The sequence below is a fragment of the Rana temporaria genome, chromosome 9 (genome assembly GCF_905171775.1).
Source record: "Rana temporaria chromosome 9, aRanTem1.1, whole genome shotgun sequence".
Taxonomy (NCBI): Eukaryota; Metazoa; Chordata; class Amphibia; order Anura; family Ranidae; genus Rana; species Rana temporaria.
The window spans coordinates 17,156,477-17,172,567 of NC_053497.1; the positions used below are offsets into that span (position 1 = coordinate 17,156,477).

At 48.2% G+C, this 16,091-nt stretch overlaps 1 protein-coding gene across 1 annotated transcript in view; it reads right to left on the reverse strand.

The window, feature by feature from the left end:
• The window catches only part of ABCD1 (ATP binding cassette subfamily D member 1), an 88,885-nt gene that overhangs the window by 6,339 nt on the left and 66,455 nt on the right, over positions 1-16,091 (reverse strand). Inside the window, exons 7-9 of the mRNA XM_040322875.1 lie at positions 13,365-13,510; positions 10,966-11,050; positions 8,817-8,942 (exon numbers count right to left, since the gene is read on the reverse strand). Of these exons, the coding sequence (XP_040178809.1) occupies positions 8,817-8,942; positions 10,966-11,050; positions 13,365-13,510 (357 nt within the window). The remainder of the gene's footprint in view (positions 1-8,816; positions 8,943-10,965; positions 11,051-13,364; positions 13,511-16,091) is intronic.

The following is a 16,091-nucleotide window of genomic DNA, read 5'->3' on the forward strand; positions in this document are numbered from 1 at the left end:
CAGAGCAATGGTTCTCAAACTTTTTCAAACAAGGATCTGATATCTTTATCCAAAACCTTCTATGCCCCAACAGTAGAGAATAAAGTTTACGTACAATAAAAGTATGGGAAGACTAGGTGACTATGTAGATGAGGTTTCTGGATGGAGATGGGAAGCACTGTGGGAGGTTAGGGGGCACTCTTGGGAGGTTTGTGTTGTTGGTGTTAGTGGAAGAAATAGTGCCCCATTGTTGGTGTCAGTGGGCGGAACAGTTCCCTATCATTGGTGTCAATTAAAGTGCCCCACCTCTGGAGTCAGTGGCAGTAATGATGCCCCAATGTTGGTGTCAGTGGGGGGAATCATGTCCCATTGTTGGTCTCAGTGGGAGGAAAAGTGTCCCATCCTTGGGGTCAGTGGGTAGAACAGTGCCCCATTGTTGGTCTCAGTGGCAGAAATTAAACCCCATTGTTGGTGTCAGTGGGAGGAATGGTGCCCCATAATTGGTGTCAGTTGGGGGTATAGCCCCCCATTTTTGTTGTCATTGTGGGGAATAGTGCCACAACATTGGTATCAGTGAGAGGAATAGTGCCCTGCTGTTGAAGTCAGTGGCAGAAATTATGCCCATTATTATTGTTAGTGCCAGTGGGGGGGGGGGGGGGGGTAGTGTTCCATTGTTGGTCTCAGTGGGAGGAATAGTGTCCCATCCTTGGTGTCAGTGGGTAGAATAGTGCCCCACGGTTGGTCTCAGTGGCAGAAATTAAACCCCATTGTTGGTGTAAGTGGGAGGAATGGTGTCCCATCATTGGTGTCAGTTGGGGGAATAGCCCCCAATTTGTGTTGTCATTGTGGGGAATAGTGCCACAAAGTTGGTGTCAGTGAGAAGAATAGTGCCCCTCTGTTAAAGTCAGTGGCAGCAATTATGCCCCATTGTTGGTGTCAGTGGCAGGAATCATGCCCCATTGTTGGTGTCAGTGGGCGGAATAGTGTCCCATCCTTGGTGTCAGTGGGAGGAATAGCGTCCCATCCTTGGTGTCAGTGGGAGGAATAGCGTCCCATCCTTGGTGTCAGTGGGAGGAATAGTGTCCCATCCTTGGCGTCAGTGGGAGGAATAGTGTCCCATCCTTGGCGTCAGTGGGAGGAGTAGTGTGCCATCCTTGGCGTCAGTGGGAGAAATAGTGTCCCATCCTTGGTGTCAGTGGGTAGAATAGTGCCCCACGGTTGGTCTCAGTGGCAGAAATTAAACCCCATTGTTGGTGTAAGTGGGAGGAATGGTGTCCCATCATTGGTGTCAGTTGGGGGAATAGCCCCCAATTTGTGTTGTCATTGTGGGGAATAGTGCCACAAAGTTGGTGTCAGTGAGAAGAATAGTGCCCCTCTGTTAAAGTCAGTGGCAGCAATTATGCCCCATTGTTGGTGTCAGTGGCAGGAATCATGCCCCATTGTTGGTGTCAGTGGGCGGAATAGTGTCCCATCCTTGGTGTCAGTGGGCGGAATAGTGTCCCATCCTTGGTGTCAGTGGGAGGAATAGCGTCCCATCCTTGGTGTCAGTGGGAGGAATAGCGTCCCATCCTTGGTGTCAGTGGGAGGAATAGTGTCCCATCCTTGGCGTCAGTGGGAGGAATAGTGTCCCATCCTTGGCGTCAGTGGGAGGAATAGTGTCCCATCCTTGGCGTCAGTGGGAGGAATAGTGTCCCATCCTTGGCGTCAGTGGGAGAAATAGTGTCCCATCCTTGGTGTCAGTGGGTAGAATAGTGCCCCACGGTTGGTCTCAGTGGCAGAAATTAAACCCCATTGTTGGTGTAAGTGGGAGGAATGGTGTCCCATCATTGGTGTCAGTTGGGGGAATAGCCCCCAATTTGTGTTGTCATTGTGGGGAATAGTGCCACAAAGTTGGTGTCAGTGAGAAGAATAGTGCCCCTCTGTTAAAGTCAGTGGCAGCAATTATGCCCCATTGTTGGTGTCAGTGGGCGGAATAGTGTCCCATCCTTGGTGTCAGTGGGAGGAATAGCGTCCCATCCTTGGTGTCAGTGGGAGGAATAGCGTCCCATCCTTGGTGTCAGTGGGAGGAATAGTGTCCCATCCTTGGCGTCAGTGGGAGGAGTAGTGTGCCATCCTTGGCGTCAGTGGGAGAAATAGTGTGCCATCCTTGGTGTCAGTGGGAGAAATAGTGTCCCATCCTTGGTGTCAGTGGGAGAAATAGTGTCCCATCCTTGGCGTCAGTGGGAGAAATAGTGTCCCATCCTTGGCGTCAGTGGGAGGAATAGTGTCCCATCCTTGGCGTCAGTGGGAGGAATAGTGTCCCATCCTTGGCGTCAGTGGGAGGAATAGTGTCCCATCCTTGGCGTCAGTGGGAGGAATAGTGTCCCATCCTTGGCGTCAGTGGGAGGAATAGTGTCCCATCCTTGGCGTCAGTGGGAGGAATAGTGTCCCATCCTTGGCGTCAGTGGGAGGAATAGTGTCCCATCCTTGGCGTCAGTGGGAGGAATAGTGTCCCATCCTTGGCGTCAGTGGGAGGAATAGTGTCCCATCCTTGGCGTCAGTGGGAGGAATAGTGTCCCATCCTTGGCGTCAGTGGGAGGAATAGTGTCCCATCCTTGGCGTCAGTGGGAGGAGTAGTGTGCCATCCTTGGCGTCAGTGGGAGAAATAGTGTCCCATCCTTGGTGTCAGTGGGTAGAATAGTGCCCCACGGTTGGTCTCAGTGGCAGAAATTAAACCCCATTGTTGGTGTAAGTGGGAGGAATGGTGTCCCATCATTGGTGTCAGTTGGGGGAATAGCCCCCAATTTGTGTTGTCATTGTGGGGAATAGTGCCACAAAGTTGGTGTCAGTGAGAAGAATAGTGCCCCTCTGTTAAAGTCAGTGGCAGCAATTATGCCCCATTGTTGGTGTCAGTGGCAGGAATCATGCCCCATTGTTGGTGTCAGTGGGCGGAATAGTGTCCCATCCTTGGTGTCAGTGGGCGGAATAGTGTCCCATCCTTGGTGTCAGTGGGAGGAATAGCGTCCCATCCTTGGTGTCAGTGGGAGGAATAGCGTCCCATCCTTGGTGTCAGTGGGAGGAATAGCGTCCCATCCTTGGTGTCAGTGGGAGGAATAGTGTCCCATCCTTGGCGTCAGTGGGAGGAATAGTGTCCCATCCTTGGCGTCAGTGGGAGGAATAGTGTCCCATCCTTGGCGTCAGTGGGAGGAATAGTGTCCCATCCTTGGCGTCAGTGGGAGAAATAGTGTCCCATCCTTGGTGTCAGTGGGTAGAATAGTGCCCCACGGTTGGTCTCAGTGGCAGAAATTAAACCCCATTGTTGGTGTAAGTGGGAGGAATGGTGTCCCATCATTGGTGTCAGTTGGGGGAATAGCCCCCAATTTGTGTTGTCATTGTGGGGAATAGTGCCACAAAGTTGGTGTCAGTGAGAAGAATAGTGCCCCTCTGTTAAAGTCAGTGGCAGCAATTATGCCCCATTGTTGGTGTCAGTGGGCGGAATAGTGTCCCATCCTTGGTGTCAGTGGGAGGAATAGCGTCCCATCCTTGGTGTCAGTGGGAGGAATAGCGTCCCATCCTTGGTGTCAGTGGGAGGAATAGTGTCCCATCCTTGGCGTCAGTGGGAGGAGTAGTGTGCCATCCTTGGCGTCAGTGGGAGAAATAGTGTGCCATCCTTGGTGTCAGTGGGAGAAATAGTGTCCCATCCTTGGTGTCAGTGGGAGAAATAGTGTCCCATCCTTGGCGTCAGTGGGAGGAATAGTGTCCCATCCTTGGCGTCAGTGGGAGGAATAGTGTCCCATCCTTGGCGTCAGTGGGAGGAATAGTGTCCCATCCTTGGCGTCAGTGGGAGGAATAGTGTCCCATCCTTGGCGTCAGTGGGAGGAATAGTGTCCCATCCTTGGCGTCAGTGGGAGGAATAGTGTCCCATCCTTGGCGTCAGTGGGAGGAATAGTGTCCCATCCTTGGCGTCAGTGGGAGGAATAGTGTCCCATCCTTGGCGTCAGTGGGAGGAATAGTGTCCCATCCTTGGCGTCAGTGGGAGGAATAGTGTCCCATCCTTGGCGTCAGTGGGAGGAATAGTGTCCCATCCTTGGCGTCAGTGGGAGGAATAGTGTCCCATCCTTGGCGTCAGTGGGAGGAATAGTGTCCCATCCTTGGCGTCAGTGGGAGGAATAGTGTCCCATCCTTGGCGTCAGTGGGAGGAATAGTGTCCCATCCTTGGCGTCAGTGGGAGCAGTAGTGTCCCATCCTTGGCGTCAGTGGGAGAAATAGTGTGCCATCCTTGGCGTCAGTGGGAGAAATAGTGTCCCATCCTTGGCGTCAGTGGGAGAAATAGTGTCCCATCCTTGGTGTCAGTGGGAGAAATAGTGTCCCATCCTTGGCGTCAGTGGGAGGAATAGTGTCCCATCCTTGGCGTCAGTGGGAGGAATAGTGTCCCATCCTTGGCGTCAGTGGGAGGAATAGTGTCCCATCCTTGGCGTCAGTGGGAGGAATAGTGTCCCATCCTTGGCGTCAGTGGGAGGAATAGTGTCCCATCCTTGGCGTCAGTGGGAGGAATAGTGTCCCATCCTTGGCGTCAGTGGGAGGAATAGTGTCCCATCCTTGGCGTCAGTGGGAGGAATAGTGTCCCATCCTTGGCGTCAGTGGGAGGAATAGTGTCCCATCCTTGGCGTCAGTGGGAGGAATAGTGTCCCATCCTTGGCGTCAGTGGGAGGAATAGTGTCCCATCCTTGGCGTCAGTGGGAGGAATAGTGTCCCATCCTTGGCGTCAGTGGGAGGAATAGTGTCCCATCCTTGGTGTCAGTGGGAGGAACAGTGTCCCATTGTTGGTCTCGGTGGCAGAAATTAAACCCCATCATTGGTGTCAGTTGGGGGAATAGCACCCCATTTTTGTTGTCATTGTGGGGAATAGTGCTACAATGTTGGTGTCAGTGGGAGGAATGGTGCCCCATGTTTGTGTCAGTAAGAATAATAGTGTCTTGCTGTTGGAGTCAGTGGCAGAAATGATGCCCCCTGTTGTTGGTGTCAGTGTGAGGGGGAATAGTTCCCCATTTTTGGTGTCTGGTGCGAATGAAAGGGATAGTGCCCCGCCGTTAGTAGTCAGCCCCATCCTATCAAAGGATCCCAGTAAAAGATCTTCTAAGAGAAGAATTTAATAGCACATTGATGTGAAGCCATTGTAACCTCCGGACGAGCTGTAGAGGCGTTGGGACAGTCCATGCCAGCTCCAGTGAATGTCAGAGGAGAGGAAGCAGTGCCTTGAACGGCCCTCATCTTCCCGGTGTAATGTGGCCTCGTCTCTTCTCTGAATGTCACTGCATGGACTGCAGAGGAGGGAAGAACAAGCTTGCATTGTGTCACTGTCCCCCTTCACTGAGGCCAAGCCTGGAAGCCACCCAAGTCCCCCATCTGTGACGATAAAGGGGGACAAAAGTGGGGCACAAAAGGGCAACGGAGGGTCAAATAACTGAGAGCGGCAGCTCTGGCCTTTCTTCACTAATGCTAATACTGTTTAACCCCTCGAGTGCTACAAGAGGTTACCCTGCATAGTGGGGCTATGTCTTGAGAAACGATTTCCAAAGTGACAAGTATAATAGAGCCTTGTGCACATGAATGACCATTATTTCCTGTTTAAACACAAGCCATATGCTGCAATGTTCATTAAGAGAGGGGAGAGGAATGCAGTAAAGGTTACCCGTTCTCCCAGTGTGCGCTGCAAGCTATAGAAAAGACCGGAGACGTCCTGCAGCTGATCCTCCTTGTCTCCTGTGTGACCTTGTATAAAGTGTGCCACACAAGGTACAACTGGATTGTACAATCCGTATAAAATCTCCTTATGCCTCGTACACACGGTCGTGCAAAAGTCAGCCGTGAGTCCGTCGGAAGTCTGACGGAAAGAAAGAGAACAGGTTCTCCATCTAAGGTCCGTCGGTCTTCCGACCAAAAAAGTCAGATGGAGGCTACACACGGCCGGACCTTCCGAGAAAAAAAACCGTCTGACTTTATTTCTCGGAAAGTCTGACCGTGTGTACGAGGGCATTCGTGTTACTTCCCTTCAAAATGCCAACCACACATATGCCGTGATATTCACAGACGGTTATAACAATTGACGATATTTATAGGAGATAAAGGGGGGAGCTTTCAGTGGGGTTAGCATATGTGTTGTAAGCAAAAGAAGTGTTGTTTTTAAGGACGCAATTAATACTGTTCTTTAGATACAGTGCGGTTATATATAAATTACATAATAAAAAATAAAATTATAATATATACAGTAAAACCTTGGTTTGAGAGTAACTTGGTTTGAGAGCGTTTTGCAAGACAAGCAAAATGTTTTCATACATTTTGACTTGATATACAAGCGATGTCTTGATATAAGAGTAGCGTCATGCCACAACTGATTATAAAAGAGAAGAGAGGCGCCTCTAAGTGTAGCAATATGGTTACCTTTAACCACTTGAGACCTGCGCTATTGACAAAAGACGTCAACAGCGCGGTTCTCAGGTGCCAAGTGGACATCTTTGGACATCATTTGAAATGCATTACCCGCGCGCGCCACTGGGGGGCGCGCGGCGGGTTGTGCCGCCGCATCGCTGGGGACCCCGATGCGTGTACCTGGCGGCCGCGATGTCCGCCGGGTACACGCGATCGTCTGGAACACAGCCGGTAACAGCAGGGACGTGGAGCTCTGTGTGTAATGATGGGGTGTAAACACAGAGCTCCACGTCCTGTCAGGGAGAGAGGAGACCGATCTGTGTCCCTTGTACATAGAGACACAGCATCGGTCACCTCCCCCAGTCACTCCCCTCCCCCCACACAGTTAGAACACACCCAGGCTACACATTTAACCCCTTCCTCACCCCCTAGTGTTAACCCCTTCAATGCCAGTCACATTTATACAGTAATTAGTGCATTTTTATAGCACTGATCGCTGTATAAATGTGAATGGTCCCAAATTTGTGTCGAAAGTGTCCCATACGTCCGTCGCAATATCGCAGTCCCAATAAAAATCGCAGATCGCCGCCATTACTAGTAAAAAAAAAAAAATAATGAAAAAAATCATAATTCTGTTCCCCATTTTGTAGGCGCTATAACTTTTGCGCAAACCAGTCGCTTATTGCGATTTTTATTTTTTTTTTAACAAAAATACGTCGAAAAATACGTATCGGCCTTAACTGAGAGAATTTTTTTTTTTTTTAAATGGGAGATTTATTATAGCAACAAGTAAAAAAAAAATATATATTTTTTTTAAATTGTCGCTCTTTTTTTGTTTATAGCGCAAAAAATAAAAACCACAGAGGTGATCAAATACCACCAAAATAAAGCTCTATTTGTGGGGAAAAAAGGACGTCAATTTTGTTTGGGAGCCACGTCGCACGACCGCGCAAATGTCAGTTAAAAGGGACGCAGTGCTGGAAGCTGAAATTTCGCCTGGGAACCAAGGGGGTTTATGTGCCCAGTAAAGCAAGTGGTTAATGAAGATACAACATTTAGCAACATATTGATACACTTAGAGCCTCCTCTCTTCTCTTTTTTACTCTGGAGCTCCTGCTGGATTTTGCTTCTAATCCCCTTGGGGAGGCTTCCATTTGTGGACATTTTATGGTTACACAACCAATCACATTGCTATAATCTTTTTATATGGACTATAAACTGAAGAACCTATGAATAAATGGTTGCAGAACGAATCATCTGAGTTTCAATTATTTCTTATGGGAAAATTTGCTTTGATATACAAGTGCTTTGAATTACAAGCATGTATCTGGAACGAATTATACTTGCAATCCAAGGTTTTACTGTATACAGCCATGGCCAAAAGTTTTGAGAAGGACACAAATACTAATTTTTACAAAGTCTGCTGCCTCAGTTTTTGAGATGAGAAATTGCATATACTCCAGAATGTTATGAAGAGTGATCAGAGTGATGAATTGCAATTAATTGCAAAGTTCCTCTTTGCCATGAAAATTAACTTAATCCCATAAAAAAAATGTCCACTGCATTTGTGAAGAAGGCTTCAGGGTGCCCAAGAAAGTCCAGCAAGCACCAGGACCGTCTCCTAAAGAGGATTCAGCTGCGGGATCGGAGTGCCGCCAGTGCAGAGCTTGTTCAGGAATGGCAGCAGGCAGGTGTGAGCGCATGATCGGCACGCACAGTGAGGCGAAGACTTTTGGAAGATGGCCTGGTGTCAAGAAGGGCAGCAAAGAAGCCACTTCTCTCCAAAAAAAACATCAGGGACAGATTGATCTTCTGCAGAAAATATGGTGAATGGACGGCTGAGGACTGGGGCAAAGTCATATTCTCCGATGAAGCCTCTTTCCGATTGTTTGGGGCATCAGGAAAAAGGCTTGCCCGGAGAAAAAAACGTGAATGCTACCATCAGTCCTGCCAACAGTAAAGCATCCCGAGACCATTCATGTGTGGGGTTGCTTCTCATCCAAGGGAGTGGGGGGCTCACTCACAAATTTTCCCTAAGAACACAGCCATGAATAAAGAATGGTACCAAAACACCCTCCAACAGCAACTTCTTCCAACAATAGTTTGGTGAAGAACAATGCATTTTCCAGCACGATGGAGCACCGTGCCATAAGGCAAAAGTGATAACTAAGTGGCTCGGGGACCAAAGCGTTGACATTTTGGGTCCATGGCCTGAAAACTCCCCAGATCCTAATCCCATTGAGAACTTGTGGTCACTAGTTGGGGTCATGAGAAGCCAGGGCTCGTTGATGCACCGGGGGCCACAAAAAAAATATACAAACCCGACAGAGGTGACCCTCCCTAGTGAATAGAAGGGGGGGGGGGGGATTTTGCAGGTTTTTATTGCCGGACTCACAACACATTAATATCCATACTGTCGATAATCTTACCAAAGTGAAGGTCTGTGAGTTATAGACAGCAAAGCAATCCCAGCATCCTTTGCAGCTTGGAAGATCTTGCCCTCCACGTCAATGCTCACAGCACTGGTGCACTCGTCCAGCAGGGCGTATTTTGGTCTGGGGGGGGGAAATAACGGGATTGTTAGAAGGAGTTCTTATCAGAGATGACATTCCATTGACAGCTGACTCCTGTACTTGACTTATTAAGATTGCTGACCTTTTCACTACAGGCACTTCAGGTTAAGACAAACAATGAACTGCTTTCTAAGTCAATTCCAAGACTAAATCATATGACAGTTTAGTGATCTTTTTAATCATGCAAAAAAAATAAAAAATAACACTAAACACAAATCAGCTGCACATGTCAGAATTACCGAATCATGCCATTATTTAATGGATCTCTCACTGTCACGAACAACAAAAACTTGCCTTGATCAAATAAATGGCTACCACTACTGGTGTTTCATGTCACTGTAGACTGTTAGGCCCCTTTCACACGGGGGCCGGAGGTGCGGTGGCGGCAAAGCGCTGCTATTTTTAGCAGTGCTTTACTGTCGGAATTGCCGCTAGCGGTGGGGTTTTAGCCCCCGCTACCGATGCGGTTTACCCCCCCGCTAGCGTCGGAAAAAGGGTCAATTCGCCTTTTGCCGGCTGTATAGACGCGGTTTCCCATTGCAATGGTAAGGAGCGTCGGAGGAGCGGTAAACACACCGCTCCAAAGATGCGGCTAGCAGGACTTTTGGAGCGGTCCTGCTAGCTCAACGCTCCAGTGTGAAAGCACTCTGGATGCAAAAGAAGAGACGTATATGGACAGCCGCACTCCAATAAGTCTAAAAAAGACGTGCCCTTTATTGGGTAAAAAGAAATGCACTACAAAAAAACAGCATACAGTGGGAGTGCATTTGTAGTGCATTTCTTTTTACCCAATAAAGGGCACGTCTTTTTTAGACTTATTGGAGTGCGGCTGTCCATATATGTCTCGTCTTTTGCATGCTCTGTGCATTGCCGGCACCCGTTGGTTCCTGAGTGGACATTGATTGCCCTAGGTGTGCTCACCTGGAGCGGCAGTTTTTCCTATGTGAAAGCACTCTGGCTTTCACACTGGAGACACAGCAGCCACTGTTTCAGGTCGGCTTAAAGGGGCTATTTTTAGCGCAATAGCGCCTGCAAACCACCCCAGTGTGAAAGGGGTCTTAGGGCTCGTTCACACTTGATTGGGTCTCTAAAGAGCAATCTGCATTCAGATAACTCTTCAGAGAGCATTTGACAGGTGGTGAGGAGGTGTTGCGTTAACCCCTTCAAACCCTGCACTAGTGCACCGCAACTGCACTAGGTTACAGAAAGGCCCCCGTTCACTTGAAAGTGACAGGGGGTAGAATTCCTACCACGGCCATGAAACAACACATCACGCCCACAGCACGTGTACCCCCAGCTGCTGCGGCCAGTGGCGCCGATAGGTGGTACCATGGGGCCTCAGCAGGGGTATCAGTGCGGCAGAGAACAATTACAGAATGCTGCACTGTGTCTGTGTCTCTCCCTTCAGTAGCTGAAAGCCAGGTTCTCCCCCTCTCCCTTCTGCCGGCTTTCAGCTGCTGGAGGGAGAGACACAGATGCAGTGCACATTCTGTAATTGTCCTCCCGTCTCACCACACCGATCCCCCTACCTGTGCTGCCCCCATCTGATCCCCCCCCCCCCCTTGTGTGCACGGGCCTAGGGTTGCCACATCATCCCTTTAATCCAGGACACACATTAATTACACAGGTTCTGTGGCTGATTAAGGTGGTAATTAAACTCACTTGGCTCCATATCTGAATTAATTAAGCCTCAGGACCTCTGTAATTCATATGTGTCCTAGATTAAAAGGGATTATGTGGCAACCCTACCCGGCTCCTCCCCACTCCCCAGCGGCACTGCTGGCTTTCCTCTCCCACTGGCTGCAGTGGGTACACAGGCGTATGGAGAGTGGTAGAAAACGCCAGTAAATATGTAAATTACTGGCCCCAACGCTGGACTCCATAATCTAATCGGTATGTACTGCCAGCTTTACGTGGACGGTGCTGCTTTTCAGTTAATTATGCCAGTTTGGGCAATGGGCAGATTTTTGGGTCACTCAGAAGTACGATAAAAAAAAACACTAACTTGTGATAAAACATGCGGGCCATTCCTACTCGCTGCTTCTCACCCCCGGAGAGAACATCCTTCCAGTCACTCACCGAGGCCCAACCTAGAAATAAACACAACAGTGAATGTGTCAGATCTTCTCACATAAGGACTCGGCTTATAGTCACATTTATGGCCAGAGCTGTTATTTCAAGGAACTGAACCTCATACAAGTCATTGTGAATGTGGATGCAGCTTAGAAGGAGCTCAGAGGAACCCCAAACAGATCTGAAATGCAACCAGATCACCCCTGAAAGCACATTGCATTTGTTTCTCTACATCGATACTTACCTAGAAGGGGAGGTGAGGACATCAGGGGCATTGTCGGCATCCCTACACTGAGTGCAGCGTGTGTGGTGACGCCTCCCCAGGGGCCAGTCCATAAATCCCTCCCCAGGGGGCCGGACAATGATGTCTCCCCATGGGGGGTCCGGTATATGACGCCTCCCGGGGGGAGGGCCAGACCATAATGCCTCCTCAGGGGGGCCGGTCCATGACGCCTCCCCAAGGGGGGCCGGTCCCTGAGGCTGCTATTCATCTCACTTCATGCACATGGGTCTTCTTCATGATGGCTTTTCCTTTGACAGGACATGAGGACACAGCGTTGTCACCCTATACAAGGATGGAAAGACCTGCATGGCAAGACCACTAGCTATTATTTTAATCACAACTAGAGATTTAAACAGAATGAAAATAACATTTATTTATAATATAAAGCTTATATGAAAATGATGTGATTGGGTTTACATGGCACACAATGGGGTGGTGTTCTGTCCTCATCCCTGGTACATAAACTGCACTAGTAATGTTGGGGGGTGGGTGGCGGGACTCTGAGCACCAGTAGAGATCTTTTCTGATGTGGCCGTAGTAAGAAGATTGAATCCCTTATATAACCACAAGGCTGGAATATGGACAGGCGGCCGAGGTTAAGAAGATGATAGCGGTATTCAAGGCTAGATTAGAAAGGATCATGTATAATCCCTACTCTGCTCACGTGGGGACAGTAAACCTCCATGATCTAAGCACAGTCATGTGCAAACACATTTATTTCTCAGCTCCGGCCGATTCCACCCTTGTGTGACCATATTTTATACCGGAAGCTGGTCATATATACTGTACACTATAATACCAAAAGTATTGGGACGCCTGCCTTTACACGCACATGAAATTTAATGGCATCCCAGTCTTAGTCTGTAGGGTTCAATATTGAGTTGGCCCCGCCCTTTACAGCTATAACAGCTTCAACTCTTCCATCCACAAGGTTTAGGAGTGTGTCTATGGGAGTGTTTGACCATTCTTCCAGAAGCACATTTCTGACGTCAGGCACTGGATGAGGGATGAGAAGGCCTGGCTCACAGTCTCCGCTCTAATTCATCCCAAAGGTGTTCTTTTGGGTTGAGGTCACACAGGACGAGAGGGCCTCCGTGATAGGCGAACACTGAACACAGTGCCTCCTGGGAAGCCGAGTGTTCCGCCTATCACAGAACAGAAGACGTAGGAGGCGCGGCTTTTGAAAAAACATACGGCCGCGATTCTGCATGTCTTTAGGATAAGGTAAGTTAGGTTACCGGCGTATAAGACGACCCCCGACTTTCAAGAAGATTTTAAGGGGTTAGAAAGTCGTCTTATACGTCGGAAAATACGGTATATATCTTTTGTGGCCCCCACGGCGCTCAGGGATTCGTTGGGGGCCACAAAAGATTATATATATATATATATATATATATATATATTACACACACACACACATACATACATACATACACACATATATACATGCACACACACACACACAAGTTTCCAGTGGGGTCATTTGAAACCGGAACTTTGGACATGCTTGGTTTACACCCACCTACCACCAATCCGATGTGGGCTGCTAAAAACAAAAGGGAAGGGATCTGCGCCCCTCCATCTATTGTACTTCCTGTTCTTCTGTCTGTAACTCCACACAGTAATGCAAGGCTTTCTCCCTAGTGTGGAGTGTCGTGCTCGCCCCCCTCCCTTGGACTACGGGAGAGTCAGGACGCTCTCTATGTTGCAGATAGAGAAAGGAGCTGTGTGTTAGTGGCCGTCCTGACTCTCCTGTCGTCCAAGGGAGGGGGTGAGCACAACACTCCACACCAGGGAGAAAGCCTCGCATTACTGCGTGGAGTTACAGACAGAAGAACAGGAAGTTCAGGAGGATTTCTCAGAAGAAATAAAAAAAATTAAAAGCAAAATGGAAGGATGAGGTAAGTGAAGAAGGAGGACTGCACTAAGGTAAAGGAAGCTATTTAGGGGGGAAAAAAAACCCCTTTAAGGTTTGCATACACTGTAATAAAAAAAACATCCAGTAGAGGGTGGCAGAGGACAGATTATTGTGTACAGTCTATCCTCACCTCCTTCTCTCGGCACCAGGTAGTTCAGGTTCACTATATTCAGGATGACTTCCAAGTCGTTGTCTGTAAAGTCTTTGACCCTCATGTCATCTGCAGTGTCGGGGTAAATCACCTGATCGCGGAGGGTGCCCACGGACATGTAAGGCCTGAAAAAGCAAAGGAAATGGGTTACTCGGCTTATAGGTGAACGAGCCATGTGCTCACCAAATAGGGTGGACGGTGGGCGTGATCCATTTAAATGAACTGTGACCCCATGCAAATGATGGGCCGAACGAACTGCGCATGCGCCGTCCCGTGGACGCTTCCCAGTGCGCATGCTCAGAATCACATTGGAACGAACACCTAAGATACGTCAAATCACTGAACGTAACCTACGCCCAGCCCTATTCACGTAGTACTACGTAAAATACAACGGCTGTTCCGTGGTCCATACCTTTGCATGGGATGTGCCTCCTTTATGTGGAAAAACTGTACGCCGGACGTACGTCTTACATAAACGGCGTATATTTCTGCGACGGGCGCAAGTACGTTCGTGAATCGGCGTATCTCCCTCATTTGCATATTTGCAATGAGGTGGCCAGCGTAAATATGCGCCCAAGATACGCCAGCGTAGGAAAGTTACGTCGGTCGGAGGAAGCCTATTTTCAGGCGTATCTAGTTCTATGGGCACGGCGCATAGATACGACGGCGCACATTTACACTTACACGGCGTATCTGTAGATACGTCGGCGTAAGTGTTTTGTGAATCTGGCGCTACATGTTTAGAGTTACAGAGGAGATCTTGAGCTAGAATTGTTGTTCTTGCTCTAACGCACACGGCAGTACCGCACATGTGTGGTTTCAACGCCGTTTACATATGCAGGCGCGACTTACGTATGCTTTTGCTTCTGTGCACGTGCGCGGGGGGGGGGGGTGCTTTATATTATTTTTATTTTATCATTCATTTTACTTATTTTTTTTACAAAATTATATTATAATATATATATATATATATATATATATATATATATATATATATATATATATATATATATATATATATATATATATATATATATATATATATATATAAACTTTCTTTTTTTAATTTTTTTTTATTGGGATCACTTTTATTCCTATTACAAGCAATGTGAACATCCCTTGTAATAGAAATAGTGTGTGACAGGTCCTCTTTACGGAGAGATGTGGGGTCAATAAGACCCCACATCTCTCTTCCAGGCTGAGATCAAAAAATAAAATGAAAAAACTCTCTCTGCCTTTCCAGCCACGTCCCCGACATTTACTTCCGCTGGCCCAGACCTGACGTCATAACGTCGCGCCCAGGCCTCCGAGGGTCATAGAGATGACTGGGGACCATCTGATCACCGGAAATCTCTATACTCAACTTCCGGCGGCGTCCGATTCGTTCGCAGGGGCAAGCCGGGAGAAGCACCGAGGGATGACGACAGGAGGGGGGGATGTCCCCTCCCTCCGCCTGTAAAAACGATCAAGCGGCTTAACTGCCGTTATGATCATTCTTATGGTGTAGGGAATCGCTGGCTGAAAAAGATGATATCTGGGTGATGCGGCTGCCTGTAGCTGTACCCATCCTTCATATATCCCCATGCAAAGTCCAGGACGTCATATGACGGCCTATGGGAGGGAAGTGGTTAACAAAAGCACTAGATATCAAACTGCCGCCATTTTTTTTTTTAAACACGGCTGAATGCGGCGCCATCTACAGCTGTGTGCCTGGGCCTATAGAATAATATACAGCTACGTTTAGATCCATAATAAAAGTGTGCATTATGGATCTGAAGTACGTGCATGAGCTCTGCTGAGCAGGTGAGAGAAAGTAAGGGCGCATTTATCTTATGAATGACTGCAGTGGCCGTTCATAGAGGAATCAATTAGAAAAAGTTTTTCTCCACTAGCACAGTTTTTCCTAAAATCATCTTGGTTATAGAAACGCATTCTACATTCCTTTTTACTAATTTTACATTTTTTATTATCATCATAATCTAAAACAGCAGCAGTTCATATAGTGGCATCAAACATAATGCTTTGGTGGTGCACTGCCATCTAGTGGAAAAAGCATGCAGTGCAGCAGCCACAACTGAAAAATCTATAAGCTTGAAGTGCATAACCCCTGTCAATCAATCATTTCATTTTTCATCTGCGGACTGCGCAGGCGCCGTAAACACCCGAGTGTCACTTCGGGTATTTTCAGAAGCCGTGACGCGCTTTAGCCGACCGTCAATCAACTCCTCTTCGCTTAGGAACACCTATACCCGGAAGCGATCCCCGCCCGGAGCCGGATAACAAGGGCTCATAAAACGATAAGTACCGAAAAAAAACCCCCAAAAAAACTAATGTCAGAAAGTTGATTTGGGGGTGAACTCCCGCTTTAAGCACAGGTGAGCTTCTTGTAGCTCTGAGGTGTCTCCACACTCCAATAGAAGAACTAGTCGTAGAATCAAGCCTACTCTTTCTCATCCGTGGGCTAGATTCAGATAGGTTACGCGGATCTAAAGAATCTCATTTACGATCCGCCGACGCAAGTTTTTGAGGCAAGTGCTTTATTCAGAAAGCACTTGCCTGTAAAATTGCGGCGGCGTATCGTAAATCCCCCGGCGGAATTCAAATTCCGCGGCTAGGGGGCGTGTAAAATTTAAATCAGGCGCGTCCTCGCGCCGAACGAACGGCGCATGCGCCGTCCGTCAAATTTCCCAGCGTGCATTGCGCTAA